This window comes from Typopeltis vanoorti, chromosome 2, assembly GCF_054136105.1.
Source record: "Typopeltis vanoorti isolate ZY-2024b chromosome 2, IOZ_Tvanoo_1.0, whole genome shotgun sequence".
Classification (NCBI taxonomy): Eukaryota; Metazoa; Arthropoda; class Arachnida; order Uropygi; family Thelyphonidae; genus Typopeltis; species Typopeltis vanoorti.
The window spans coordinates 144,560,735-144,574,682 of record NC_143550.1 but is presented as its reverse complement, the minus strand read 5'-3'; the positions used below and the strand labels follow the sequence as shown (position 1 = coordinate 144,574,682).

General features: G+C 37.0%; 1 protein-coding gene across 1 annotated transcript in view; it reads left to right on the top strand.

Moving 5' to 3' along the window:
* The window catches only part of LOC150109494 (outer dynein arm-docking complex subunit 4), a 96,611-nt gene that overhangs the window by 18,049 nt on the left and 64,614 nt on the right, over window positions 1-13,948 (top strand). The window contains exon 3 of the mRNA XM_090402509.1: window positions 8,884-9,022. Within this exon, the coding sequence (XP_090258635.1) occupies window positions 8,884-9,022 (139 nt within the window). The remainder of the gene's footprint in view (window positions 1-8,883; window positions 9,023-13,948) is intronic.

Genomic DNA, 13,948 nt, shown 5'->3' with positions numbered 1-13,948 from the left:
ATACAATGTACATAGCAATACATGAACAATTTTTAATGCCATGCAAATGTAGCATAACGCATGTAGCGTTCAACACAGACAGTTAAAGTTCGATATGACCGCCTGCAGTAATTCTAAAAACATTCCATCTGTAATCAATTTCCTGCCACACGTGGCAGAGCATATCTGGCATAACTTCAGCAATGGTAGCAGTAATTCTGGAACACAGCTCATCCAAATTGGATGGTAGTGGTGGTACAAACACTCAATCTTTCACAAAGCCCCATAAGAAAAAATCTAATGGTGTGAGGTTGGGGGGAATGCAGTGGCCATGGTACAGGTGCCCCTCTACTAATCCATCTGCCTGGAAAATGGGTGTCGAGATATGACCTTATATCAGGTAATGAGGAGATGCTCCATCTCACCCTCATAAGCATTCGTCGTGGTCAGCGTCGCCTCTAATTGTGGTATTAGGTACCCTTGTAGCATGTCCAGATATACACCACTAGTAACAGTAGACGCCCAAAAAAAGAAGGGTCAATACACTTTCTTCTTGCTTATGGCACAAAAAACATTAGCCTTTGGGGTGCTGTGAACACATTATAAGAGAGCGTGTGGATTTTCACTTCCCCAAATTCTGCAGTTGTGAGTGTTTACTTGCCCCTTGCGTGAAGAGTGCACTCATCACTGAAAATGGTCATATCCAAAAAGTCCTCATTTCATTCTATCCTATTAATCATTTCCATACAGAAATCCTGGCATATCTTCTTATTGTCTTTCTTCAAATGTTGTACAAGGGTAAATTTGTAGTGCCTTAAATGTAGATGCTGTTATAAAACATGCCACAGTCACATGTGGAATTCCAATTTGATGATATGCCCATCTGGTTGACTTTCCAGGGCTTCTCTGGAAACTTTCCCTAACTTCTTCCACAACAGCATCAGCAGCATGCAGTCATCCTGTTGACCTTGGATGATGCACAGAACAACCTGTTTCCACAAAATTCTTGTACCACGTGTAGATTGTGTGCCTACTAGGAGGTTCTTTGCCAATATTGCATGCAGAAATTCCTCTGAATTTGTGTTGCAGACTTTGTTTTCTCAAACCAAAAAACACAACATGCTCACTCTGCACCATCAAAAGTCGCGATTTTCAAATAATGGGGTATATCACGCCATCCAATGTTGCCATCTGGTGAAAAAGTTACGTGACCAAAAATTGATGCGTTTCACTACACTCAGCTTTTGTACATCTTCCGAGTTATTCTCTGTTCTCCTGCAAAGTTGTATACACCCTGTATTAATTCAAAAGAACTTTTAATTAATATTTCCAGTATTTCAGCAAAGTTAAATTGCCATCATTAGGGAACAATAAACAAATCGATATGCACATGCATGCACTACATAGGGTAAGTATGACTGAAACAGAACAACAAAGGTAAGTTTAAAGTCCTAAATAGTGCCCCTAGTGGGTTGGGTTGGGATGGGTGTTCTTGGCTGTTGGGATGAGTGCTTCTCTCAGATTTGAGGCAGTTTCATACAAGTAGGAAGCACTCATCCTTAGAACTTTCATCCTAACAGCCAAGAATATCCATCCTAGTCCACTAGGAGGTTATTGAAAAACACACTAACAAGCAGAAATAAAGAAATTATCATTCCTCTTTATAAAGTCTTGATACAGCCACATCTGGACTACTATGCTTAGGTCTAGGCACTTGAGTTTTGTAGGGGATGGGGAAAGTCATGGAAAGTATCCAGAGGCAAGTGACCAAGATGGTCAATAGTCTGTTGAATGCTCCCTATGACAAATATATTGAGGAGTTGCAGAAGTATTTAACCAACACAAAAGGATTTTATAAAACATGATGCAGAGGAAATATTTCGGCACTTGTCTAGTTGGGAGGGGGGGGGGTACAGAACAAGGGTTCATACCTGAAAAAAGTTAGTATAGTGTTGTCATCAAGGGTGCAAGGACTAGATTTTTTGTAGAGAGTGTTGAATGAATGGAATGGGTTTGCCATAATCTGTTGTGAGTACTTTATTAGGTGGATACATTCAAGGAGCGATACGATAGATATTTTGTGGATAGTGTGAGTTTCCTGTGATGAGTTTAGATTCTATGGAGGTTCCCATACAATAATAATAATAAATCCTGTATTACCTTTTTATCCTATTTATACGCAGAACTCCTTTAGCTTTAAGTAACTTTTTTTGAAAATTGGTATATTGAGTTGTTGTTGAGTTCAAGGCTATCAATGATTTCAAGACTTGGAGCGGGAGAAGAAGCATGGCAGACAGCAGTTTTCAACTTATCTTCTTAAATCCTAACTGATATCATCTCTGAAATATTGTGATCGCAGTGATCAATTTTTTTCTGACTCTAGCATTATAAACCCAATCTTTTAAGGTTACATGGTGATCAGCATTCATATTTATGAATTTAGGGACACAAAACACACGTGTTGAAATGATTCTTTTACTTATTATTAATAAAATAACACTTGACGTTTCGACCCCTGTATTGAGGTCATCATCAGAAAGATACATGTGTATAGGAAACCAAGCTACATGCTCTTGCATGCTATAAAGGTAAATTAAATCTATGCTGTTAATTGATCTTTTTCTTAGCCTGACCTCTAGTGATAAAAAAAATAAATAAATAAAAAATAATAAATAAAATAAATAAAAAACTACAATAAACTCTGCTAAAGACCTCCTGTACTAAGATTCTTCTGGATTTGTACAGTTCAGATTGTTATACTATGATTTTCTTCTGGACTTGTACAGTTCAAGTTGCTATTGAATGTTAAGGAGAAAGAAAAAAAAATACTTCACCAAGTCTTCTTGTACTGAGATTTTTCTTTGGCTTGTTCTGGTTGCTATAAAGGTTGCAAATGGGTCCTCCACATTCTTGGAATGGTTAGACCATCACTTTTGTTCAGATTTGGATTATGTTTGGGCATTTCACATGCTTTTTTAAATTTCCTCTCGAACCAGGTTTTGGTGCGGTGTAGGGACTTGGTACCTTTCAATTAATTCTTTAGTACGTTTGGAGTGCGTGGTCAGAAAGGCCGGTTTTTCCAAAATGGAGGTATTTAATGTGTCTTTTGCATTCATCCTTCCTAATTGGGATGGTTCATCCTGTTTCCCCTATGTATGGTAGGTTACATGTGCATTGTATTTTGTAAACCCCTGGGTGGGCTAGGTGTACTAACTTGAACTGTACAAGTCCAGAAGAAAATCATAGTATAACAATCTGAACTGTACAAATCCAGAAGAATATTAGTACAGAAGGACTTTAGCAGAGTTTATTGTAGTTTTTTATTTATTTTATTTATTATTTATTATTTTTTTTAGGGACTTGGTACCTTTCAATTAATTCTTTAGTACGTTTGGAGTGCGTGGTCAGAAAGGCCGGTTTTTCCAAAATGGAGGTATTTAATGTGTCTTTTGCATTCATCCTTCCTAATTGGGATGGTTCATCCTGTTTCCCCTATGTATGGTAGGTTACATGTGCATTGTATTTTGTAAACCCCTGGGTGGGCTAGGTGTACTAACTTGAACTGTACAAGTCCAGAAGAAAATCATAGTATAACAATCTGAACTGTACAAATCCAGAAGAATATTAGTACAGAAGGACTTTAGCAGAGTTTATTGTAGTTTTTTATTTATTTTATTTATTATTTATTATTTTTTTTAATTATTTTTTATTTATTTATTTATTTTATTTTTTTATCACTAGAGGTCAGGCTAAAAAAAAGATCAATTAACAACGTATATTGTATTACCTTTATAGAGTGCAAGAATTCATGCCAGCTGGGGCGTTGCAAGATAAACAAGGCTCCCATTGTTTTCGTCCGGGAAACCAGGGTGAACAGTGAAAAGTCAGCTACTGGAACAAATCCTAAAACAAACCCCAACTCAACATCCCCAGAGTTAAAGATTGGTACTATCAACATAAGAAGCCTGAATGGCAAAGAAATGGAGCTAGCTGAAGAATTAGATAAGTACCAGATCGACATAATAGGGGTGATTGAAACAAAAAAGACAAAAACTGGTGAGATCTTTCTGAGCAATAAATACAAAATGTTATATTCTGGAAATGACAATCAAGGAAAAAGAAGGAGTAGCTATAGTATTCAACACAAAATACGAGGCTAATCTTCTTGAATGGCAAGCAGTCTCAAGTAGAGTGATGTGGGCAAATATCAGAATGGGGAATTGGACAATGAGACTTATTTGTGCCTACGGTCCCACAGAAGGTTCTACTAAGGTAGAAGTGGAGGAATTTTTTGATTCTTTAAAAAAAGCAACTGACACAATGAAAAAAGGAAAAGTTGGTCCGTGTTGGGAAAATTTGGAGAAAAGAGCAAAGCCAATAATAATGGTAAATACCTGTTGGATTTCTGCTCAGGACATGGACTGGTTATTACTAACACCATGTTCCAACATAAAAATGTGCACAAATTAACATGGAGAGAAGAGGCAAGGAATAAGAAAAGTCTCATTGACTGTGTTATTGTTGATAGTGATTTTTTCTCCCTGGTGCAGGACACCAGAGTGTACAGAGGATTTGAAATTGGAAGTGATCACTATTTAGTCTTGAGCAGGATAAAATTGAATTTCATATTGAAAAGAATAACATGTAAGAAAGTTTTAAAGCAAATAAAAGTTGAGCAGCTCTCAGATGTGAACTGTATACTAAAATACACAAAGATTATTGAAGAAAAAATGAGAGTTTGAGAACAGGAACCAAACTTTGGAGATGCAGTGGCAAGCCTTGAAAAAAACTGATTGATTCAGCCAGAGAGTCATGTGGTGAGGTTGTCTGCAAGGATAGAAAAATCAGAACTCCATGATGGACACAGGAAGTTAAAGAGGCAGTGAAGGAAAAAAAAGAAAGCATATCAAAAGTTCCTGTCAAATAAGTCAGCTAGTGCTCTTAGAGAATACAGAGACAAATGCAAGAATGCTAAACACTGTGTAAAACTAGCTAAACAAAAGTCATGGGAGGACTTTGGCAAGAACATAGAAAATAAATATCAAGAAGGTGGTAAGATATTTTGGAGGTTGTTGAAGAAGCTTAGAAATGGAGGAAAGAGTGCTATAAAAGGAGTTAGAGATAATAAAGGTGACATGAAAACAGGAGAAAAAAGATATCCTTGAAGTATGGAGTAATTACTTCGAAAAATTGCTAAATGAAACAAGCAGTGAGAGCACAGTGATAAAAAACACTCAACAGGCATACAGTCAGGAATACATACTTTATATTGATACTCTATAGGGGGGGGGCAACATGGTTTTGTGAAGGGTAGATCATGCCTCAGTAACTTGCTCACGTTTTATAACACAGTGACGGCTGAACTGGATAAGGGTAATGGGTTTACAGTGATTCTACTGGACCTTGCCAAGGCCTTTGACAGGATACCACATGGAACTCTAATCAGTAAACTGGAGCAGATGGGGATGGATATAGGGTTGGTGAGATGGATAGGAGGGTGGTTGATGGAGAGATACCAAAGAGTGGTTTATTCAGGAGTGGAGTCCAAAAGACGGCTTGTGACTAGTGGTGTGCTGCAGGGTTCTGTTCTTGGACCACTACTTTTCAATTTGTTCATTAACGATATAGGAAAGGATCTGAGAGGAAGTATTCACTTGTTTGCTGATGATGCAAAGTTGGGTAGAGCAATTGTGAGTGCACAGGATGTCAAACTTTTGCAGGATCATTTGGATAGTTTGCAGGACTGGAAAATGGATGTCAATTTAATGTGGCAAAGTGTAAGGTTATGCATTTTGGAGTGAAAAGATTATCAGCAGTATATCACATTGGTGGAACCGTACTCCAGGAGATTGATGAGGCCAGGGATTTGGGAGTGTTGGTGGATAGAGAGTTGAAGTTTAGGGGGCACATTGCAAAAAGTGGCTAAATCAGCTCATCATATCACTTGGTTACTGAAAAATACTTTAACAAGCGGAGACAAACAAGTTTTTGTTCCTCTATATCGAGCCCTGATAAGATCCCATCTGGAGTCTTATCAGGGCTCGATATAGAGGAACAATAACTTGTTCCTCTATTTCAAGAAGAAACCCTGGCATCCAGATATGGGCGCCAGGGTTTCTTCTTGATGGGGAGGAGGTGTAGAGGATCCAGAGACAAGTGACCAAGATGGTAGCAGGTCTGTGGAATGAACCTTATGAGAACAGATTGAAGATTTGTGGGTTGCAAAAATTGGTTGATAGGCAGAAAAGGGGTGATATGATTGAGACATTCAAATTACTGAAGGGTTTCTATAAGATCAATCCAGAAGATATTTTTGAAAATAAGACTGGTGGTGGGAGGACTACGGACCATACATGGAAGCTGGGCAAGAATGCGGTTAACAAGGGTGTTAGAGCTAGGTTTTTTACTTGGAGAGTGGTAAATGAGTGGAATAAGCTGCCAGAGTCTGTTGTAGGTGCTATGACAGTGAATGAGTTCAAGGCGATGTATGATAGAGACTGTGTGAATGTCGAATAGTTGTTCTTGACATGATGTTAGGGCCTCCCTCGATGAGTCTGTCGACTCCTTGAAGTTGCCCGAAATAATGATACTTGAAGTCGAAAAAGCCATCAAAGGCTCGAAATGTGGAAAGGCAGCAGGAGTAGATGATATTCGACCAAAAATGCTGAAGTATGGTGGTATAAAAGTTACAGTGGCTGCACTGCATAGTTCAGAAAGCCTGGACAGAGGGACGAATTCCCGATGATTGGAGTAGAGCTCTCATAGTACTCATATATAAAAAGGGAAATAAAACTGAATGTGAGAATTACAGAAGTATTTCCCTACTGAGTGTTCCTGGCAAGATCTATGTAAGTATTCTTGAGAAACGGTTGAGAAGAATTGTGGAAGAAAAGCTTGGTGAAGAACAAGCTGGATTCAAGCCAAATAGTGGCTGTCAGGATCAGATCTTCACTTTATGACAAATAGTTGAGAAAACATGGGAATATAACAAAGATCTGTATTTAAGTTTTGTATCTGGAAAAGGCATATGACAAGGTGCCAAGAGAGAAGCTATTCAATATGCTGCAGTTATATGGTGTCAATGGGGCATTATATCAAGCAATACTTAGTCTTATTTGAGTTGTAAGTCAGCAGTTAGAATTGAAGGAAGTTCAGAAAGATGGTTTAATGTTAAATCTGGTGTGAGACAAGGATGTACATTATCCCCTCTGTTATTCATTATCTATATGGATCACATTATGAAGGAAAGGGGTATTAAACATGATATCAAAGTTGGAGATGTTAATGTCAGCTCTTTGCTTTATGCAGATGATGTTATACTTCTAAAGAAATCCACTACAAGTCTGCAAGATTCTCTGACTAAATTGAATAGCTGTTGTAATAGATATGGTATGAAGGTCAGCAATAAAAAGACAAAGACAATGAAAATTGGCAGAATCATTGAAAATGTCAACTGTGTTGTGAATGGAGAACCTGTGGAACAAGTAAAACATTTCAGCTACTTAAGCACGATTTTTACTGAAGATGGTAAATTAAATATGGAAATAGACAACAGAATCAACAAAGCTGGTATGGTAGGCAGTCAGTTGAATAAATTCATATGGAATAGGAGAGAAATTAGTCGGAGCACTAAATTAGCTGTATACAAGGAAGTGTTCAAACCAGTTTTAACTTATGGATCTGAGAGCTGGGTCAGAAGTAAAACACTTGACCAAAGACTAGACTGCAGATATGACAGTCCTGAGAAAGATTAGAGGCATGAACAGATGGCATCAATGGCAATATCATATTAAAAACAAGGATATTAGGAAAGAACTTGACATTGTCAGCATCCAGGAATGCATTAGCAGAGCTAATCTCAGGTGATATGGTCATTTAAACAGAATGGGCGAGGAAAGATTAGCAAAACAAGTTTTCTCTACCAGGTTGGCAGGAAAACGACCCAGAGGAAGATCAAGATATAGGTGGATTGATTGGACGGTACAAAGTGCCTTATACGACAGAAATATAAGATCTGATAATATTGGAGTCATGACAAGTTACAGACAGATCTGGAGGAAAATTGTAGATAGGAAGTTAGTAATGATGTAAATTTTTCATGTAGTACTATCATATCCTGTACACCCCTTGAGGGTACATGTCAGGAATTTGATGATGATGGGTGCAAGAGCATGTAGATTGGTTTCCCATACACATGTATCTTTCTGATGATGACCTCAATACAGGTGTCAAAATGTTAAGTGTTATTTTATTAATAATAAGTAAAATAATAATTTCAACATGTGTTTTGGGTCCCTAAATTCGTAAAAATGAATTATAAACCCAAGATATCATTAGGAAAAAACTCAACTTGCCTAAGTCAAAGATCAACAAATTTAGGAACTTGCTGGAAAAAGTTGTTCCTCTAGTTGGTGACCAGAATTCTTACTATTACTATTATTATAATCACCTCTGGAGTCAACAGACTCATTGTGATAGGTCTCACTCAGCAAGCAATATATATGAAATTTAACTTAAAATTCATTCACACTCCTAGCATTCACAACATTTTGCAATGCCTTCCACCTACTTCTCTTCATGTAGAAGAGAAGTAGGTGGAAGTGAGTAGGCCTTCCACCTACTCACTTCCTTCTTCACTTGCAGAAGTATTTAATAGGCACCTTTATACATAGTTTCAGGGATGGTTATAAATGTCTTTTTTCTGGAGTTCTTGCATTATGTGAGTAGAAGTATTACCATAAATATACATATGCATCCTTTATTTGTATAATGGTATTAATTAGTAAGGTTTGTGGATTAAATTTGTTTATAACTGTTCTTAGTTTTTGTTTGTTCATTTATTTATTTGTTTGATACAATTCCACTATCCCCATTTTTTATTTTTTTTCCAAATCACTTTTAAAGGATCAAGAATCAGTCTCGAGCCAACACAGCTCAAAGGCACCAAGCATTTCAGCAAAGCGGAAACGTATAGTTTCTAAACGACTATTGGGAGAATTGGCTGTAGATAAAACTTATCTGGAAAACCTTCTCAGTAAAAAAGGTAATCTAAAAGTTTATAATAAAGTAAAATGAGTAGCTGTGAATAAATATTAACCACATTGATGCTAAATTAAAGATTTTATATGGCATACTTTCAGTTTATTTCTTCAGATCAGACCAAGTACACATCTGTTATTGATGCTACTAAATTACTGTACTGTATTAGCCTGTCTAGGTGTTTAACATTTTAAGGTGTTTCTCTTATTGTGACTAAATTATATTTCTAATAATAGTAATAAGAGCAGTTAATAAGCAGTACGAAGGTTTAAAAAAAAAGCAGGTGAACTATCTGGTAAAAAAAGTCATTGTTAGTAGTGTGAATGACATTAGTGATACAGGGATAGCAATACAGGAATTCACTATTCTTATAATGGCAGTGAATGACACAGTAATGATACTAAGACAGAGGAAGGTTGAAAAATTCAGTGGAACAAGAAGAACAAGGGTAGAATCTTAAAGAAGCTACTATGAAAGATCAGTGAGAATATTAGAAAATATTTTAGTAAGGTTGAGGAATGAATTGAAGCATGTGCAGAACTAGATAGGACATTTAGAGAAGAGATTGATAAATGTAAGAAGGAAGGTACCACTGGTAAAGGTTCTAAAGATGTGATTGCAGTGAAATGGCAGAAAGTACAATGCTATATGAGGACTCTGCAGTGAAGGATGTGAAAATGGAACAGGTGTTGAAAGTATGTTTGACAGGAGCAATAATAGGAAGAGTGACTGAGGCTGTGAGAGGTGCAGAAAAGTTGACCATGCTGGCAGAAACAAATGATTTGTGAAGAAGTGTAAATGAGGTAGTGTGGGATTCACAAAGTGTTGCTACAGACAGTATAGTGGAAGAGTGTGAGAAGAGAGGGAGAACTATGAGTTTATTGGAGAGAGAGAGGACTTGAGTAAGTAGATGTTTAGGATATATTTGATGGTAGGTAAGAGCTGTTTTGCTGCATGTGGTCTGCATTTGAGTGAGAGCAGTAGTCTAAAGTTGGGTACATTGTTGATGAGAGGAGGAGAGTGTTTCCAGTTGAGGAAACTAGATGGTGGGACTGTGAGTGTAAAGTACTAGGGTTGGTGTGAGATAAATGATGATGGATTGCAAGATAAGGATGCATGGATGACCTCAATGGGAGCAACAAAGTCAAGGGACTTGAATAATGGAGCCATGATACAGTCAGTCATTCTGCAAATCATTGGTGTCAGTGAGATGTGGTTAACAGAGGATGATATACTCATGAGAATAGGATATTACTAATGATCTCAGAAGAGCTGTGTAACTTGAAGAAAGCTAAAGATAATAGCTTTGAGGTCATTTGGTGTGAGGTTGAGATGAGATAAGCATAAATTTTACATATTTGGTAGGGTATTGCTGTTGGCTAGGAAATGTAGAGGGAGATGATTCAGAAATGTTTAGACAGATAAGACTGGTGAGTGACAGGAAGTGATAATGGGTGACATTAACTATGTAGTTGAAGCAATGCATGAGTGTTAGATTTAATAATATTGTCTCATACAGTGATAATAGATGTTACCATGATGCCACCATTTGGGGAGAGAGTGATCATGTGACTTTGAAATGGGAAGTGGCTAGACAGGTACAAGCTTCACAGAGCAAAACAGATGTGTGGAATCGCAGAGCAGAAGCCTATGATAAAATTAAGGAAACAGATTGGTGACATATCATGACTCGATCAACTGAAGGGGAGGGAAATCAACAATGCCTGAGACTTGGTCCGAAATCACTTACTGATGGCCATATGAGATTGCATTTCTAAGGTTACGAGGGTAAATAAAGTGAGTGTAAAATGTATGAATCATGGACTTATGCAGGCGCTTCTTAAAAATAGTATGTTATGGAGGAGATATAAGGAACAAGTACTCCTCAGTGGCATAAGATGTTTAAGATGCAGGTTAGGAAGATAGCAAGTGTAGGGAGGGAGAAAGGAGAAATTGGCATATGAAAAGAGATTTGCTGAATAAGTAAAGCAAAATCCTAAAGAATTCAACATTTATGTCATAGCAGAAAGAAGGACAAATATGGAAAACTGACTTTGGTTGATGGAGATGAAACATAGGTGACATCTGTGGAAGTTGTAGTGGAAATGTTCAATGAGTGGTTAATGTGTTTCATGTAGGGGGAATTAAGAATAGTGTTGAGAATAACAACAGAAAGGAGGACAGAAAGTCAACATTTCAAGAATGAAGAGTGCTTAGAATGTTAAGTAACTTTGATGTTAATAAGGCTGTGGGAGACTAGATGGGATATCAGTGAGTATATTAAGAGAATGTGCAAAAGAGCTGGACTTATTCAAGAAAGTCTGGCAACAGAAACAGGTCCCAGAAGAGTGGAAAGAAGCAAAAATAGTGCTGCTGCACCAAGGAGAATCCAAGTCTGTGGTGTCCAATTATAAACTAGTGTGTATATTAGGTGTAATGGTGAAGGTATTAGAGAAAAAAAAAATCTATATTGATGAGAATAAAAATCTTTTGGGAGAGTTGCATGAGTTTGTTAAGGAGAAGTTTTGCTTCAGCAACTTGGCTGCATTTATAATAGGGTGACTCTTGTATTGCACAGAGGAGATGCTTATGTATTGATTTTTGGATTTTGCTAAAGTGTTTGATAGTGCCACATGATATGCTATTGAAATTGAATAGGATGGCGATGGATAATTAGTTAGTAGCTTGGTGACAAGTAGGGTATACCCTAGGACTGCTGTTTTTAATTTATATATATATATTACTGATATAGTTGAAGGTGTTTGAGAGGAAACATTCACTTGTTTTCTGATGATGCCAAATTCAGAAGAGCAATTTCAGGAAGTTCTGACATGTTGCAAGAGGATTTAGAGAGGTTGATACTTTGGGCTGAAGAATCAATAATGTTACTAAGTGTTGAAAGTTTTTTCACTTGGTTACATGTCTGAAAGGATGTGTGCTTTGCATTATGAGATTCTAAGGCAATTGATGTGAAGTCATTAGTCTCTATATGTAAGTAGTCCAGTCATGAAGATACTTCACACATAAACATTGTTTGCTTACACTTGGAGAAAGAATTAAATCAAAAATATAATTTCTTGGCATCTTTAATATAATTTTGCTAAGTGTAAAGTTATGTACTTTTGCAAGAGAAGATGGCACGAGGTTTATCATATTAGAGGAACTTCAGGAGGATGATAGTAAGTGTAGGTAGGAGGAGGTGAGGTATCTGGGCATCTTAATGGATAGAGAACTGACTTTCAGGGAACACACTGCAAAAGTTGTTAAGGTTACCCAGAAAATTGCTGCTATAATGTGAAGAGCCTTGACAAGTGTAGATAAGGTGATGGTTCCATTGCATAAGGCACTAATCAGGACACATTTGGATTTCTTTGCTCAGATCAGGTTACCTGGTTATATGCACAGTAAGAAAACATTAGACAGGAGAGACAGAGTGCAGAGACAAATAACTAAGGCTGTCTCAGGACTGTAATTTTGAGGTAAAATTAAGGGAATGTGGTCTGCAGAGCTTGGTAGACAGGAGGAAGTGAGAGGTGATATGATCAAGACCTAGAATTTGATGACAGAAACCTATCAGATAGATACAGAGAATGATTGCATAGATAATGGGCGAACAAGAGGTCATTCCTGGAAACTGCACAGAGGTCATGTGCGTAAGAAAGTGAAATGGAGATTTTTTACATGTGAAGTGGTGGATGAGAAGAATGCATTGCCAGACTGGATGGTGAATGTTCCAATGCTGAATGTCTTCAAGGCAAGATACAAAAGTTACCTTGACTTGTGACCATTTAACCTGTTTGGTGAATCTTTGGACTCTGTGAAGGCCTGGAAGTAATAAGGCAAGTTTTGGTTGAGATAACATGGAAGTTATCTTGCTTCACAGACCTGTGGATGGGGAACTTGTTAAAAGTTTATGTGCAGTATATATATTACATATGAAGATTGTTTGTTGAATTATTAAGTTCTAATCTCTACTAATTCATGTGCATGAAACTAGTAGATATCAAAGTAAAAATTATTATAGTACACTTCATCAGGAGAGCAAAATGAAGTAAACCAATATTATATTGACTGAGTTAAGCAACAAGCAAGTTAATAGTAACAGTAATATAGAATATTTGATATAGACTAACAGTTTAAATTAAACATATTTGGTTGTTTGAAAATTAAACATACAAACTTATTGTTTTAATACTGACCATGTTGTAATGCGTACAAACATCTTACATTCTTTGCCTACCAGTTTTGCTAACAAGCTGTCTAGCTTTTTCAAGGTGTTGATGGAAAAGCATAAAAAAACTAGTAAATGCAAATTGAAAGGAACATAAAAATGTTGTAAATAATCTAGTAGCTAAGGTTACACGTTCGCGTGACAGAGACTGAGAGGACTAATTGTTCTTATTCATTATCACGTATGCATGTTTGTTGTAAACGCATAATGTGATTATTGGCTGGCTGTAGTTCAGATGGATTTAGAGAGAGGATCAGGTTTTTCCACGAACTGTTCAGAATAGTACCCTGATTTCTGTTGAGGTTTCCGCCGGTTATTAACACTATTGTGGCTTCCTTGAATAAACGATGTCTGTAGTCATCATCCAAAAATGGCATGGAGCTGTTTTGCCACTCTATCGTGTGGTTAGACATACAGAAATGAAGTGCTAAGCCGGAAAAAATACTTCTGTTGTGGTTTACATCAAACATGTTCTTTTTGTCTGATCTCTAAACTCCGCGAAGTTTGTCCAATGTAGTCAAGACCACAGGAGCAAGGAATGTAATATACTCCTGGATATTTGTAGAATGACACCTTATCTTTTTGGGATCCTGTCTGATGCTGGTGGTTGGTTTGAAGACCACTCTGATGTTGTAGGCTTTTAGTATTCTGGCTATTTTAATATTCTAACTCTCACTAATAGCCAACACATTATCACAA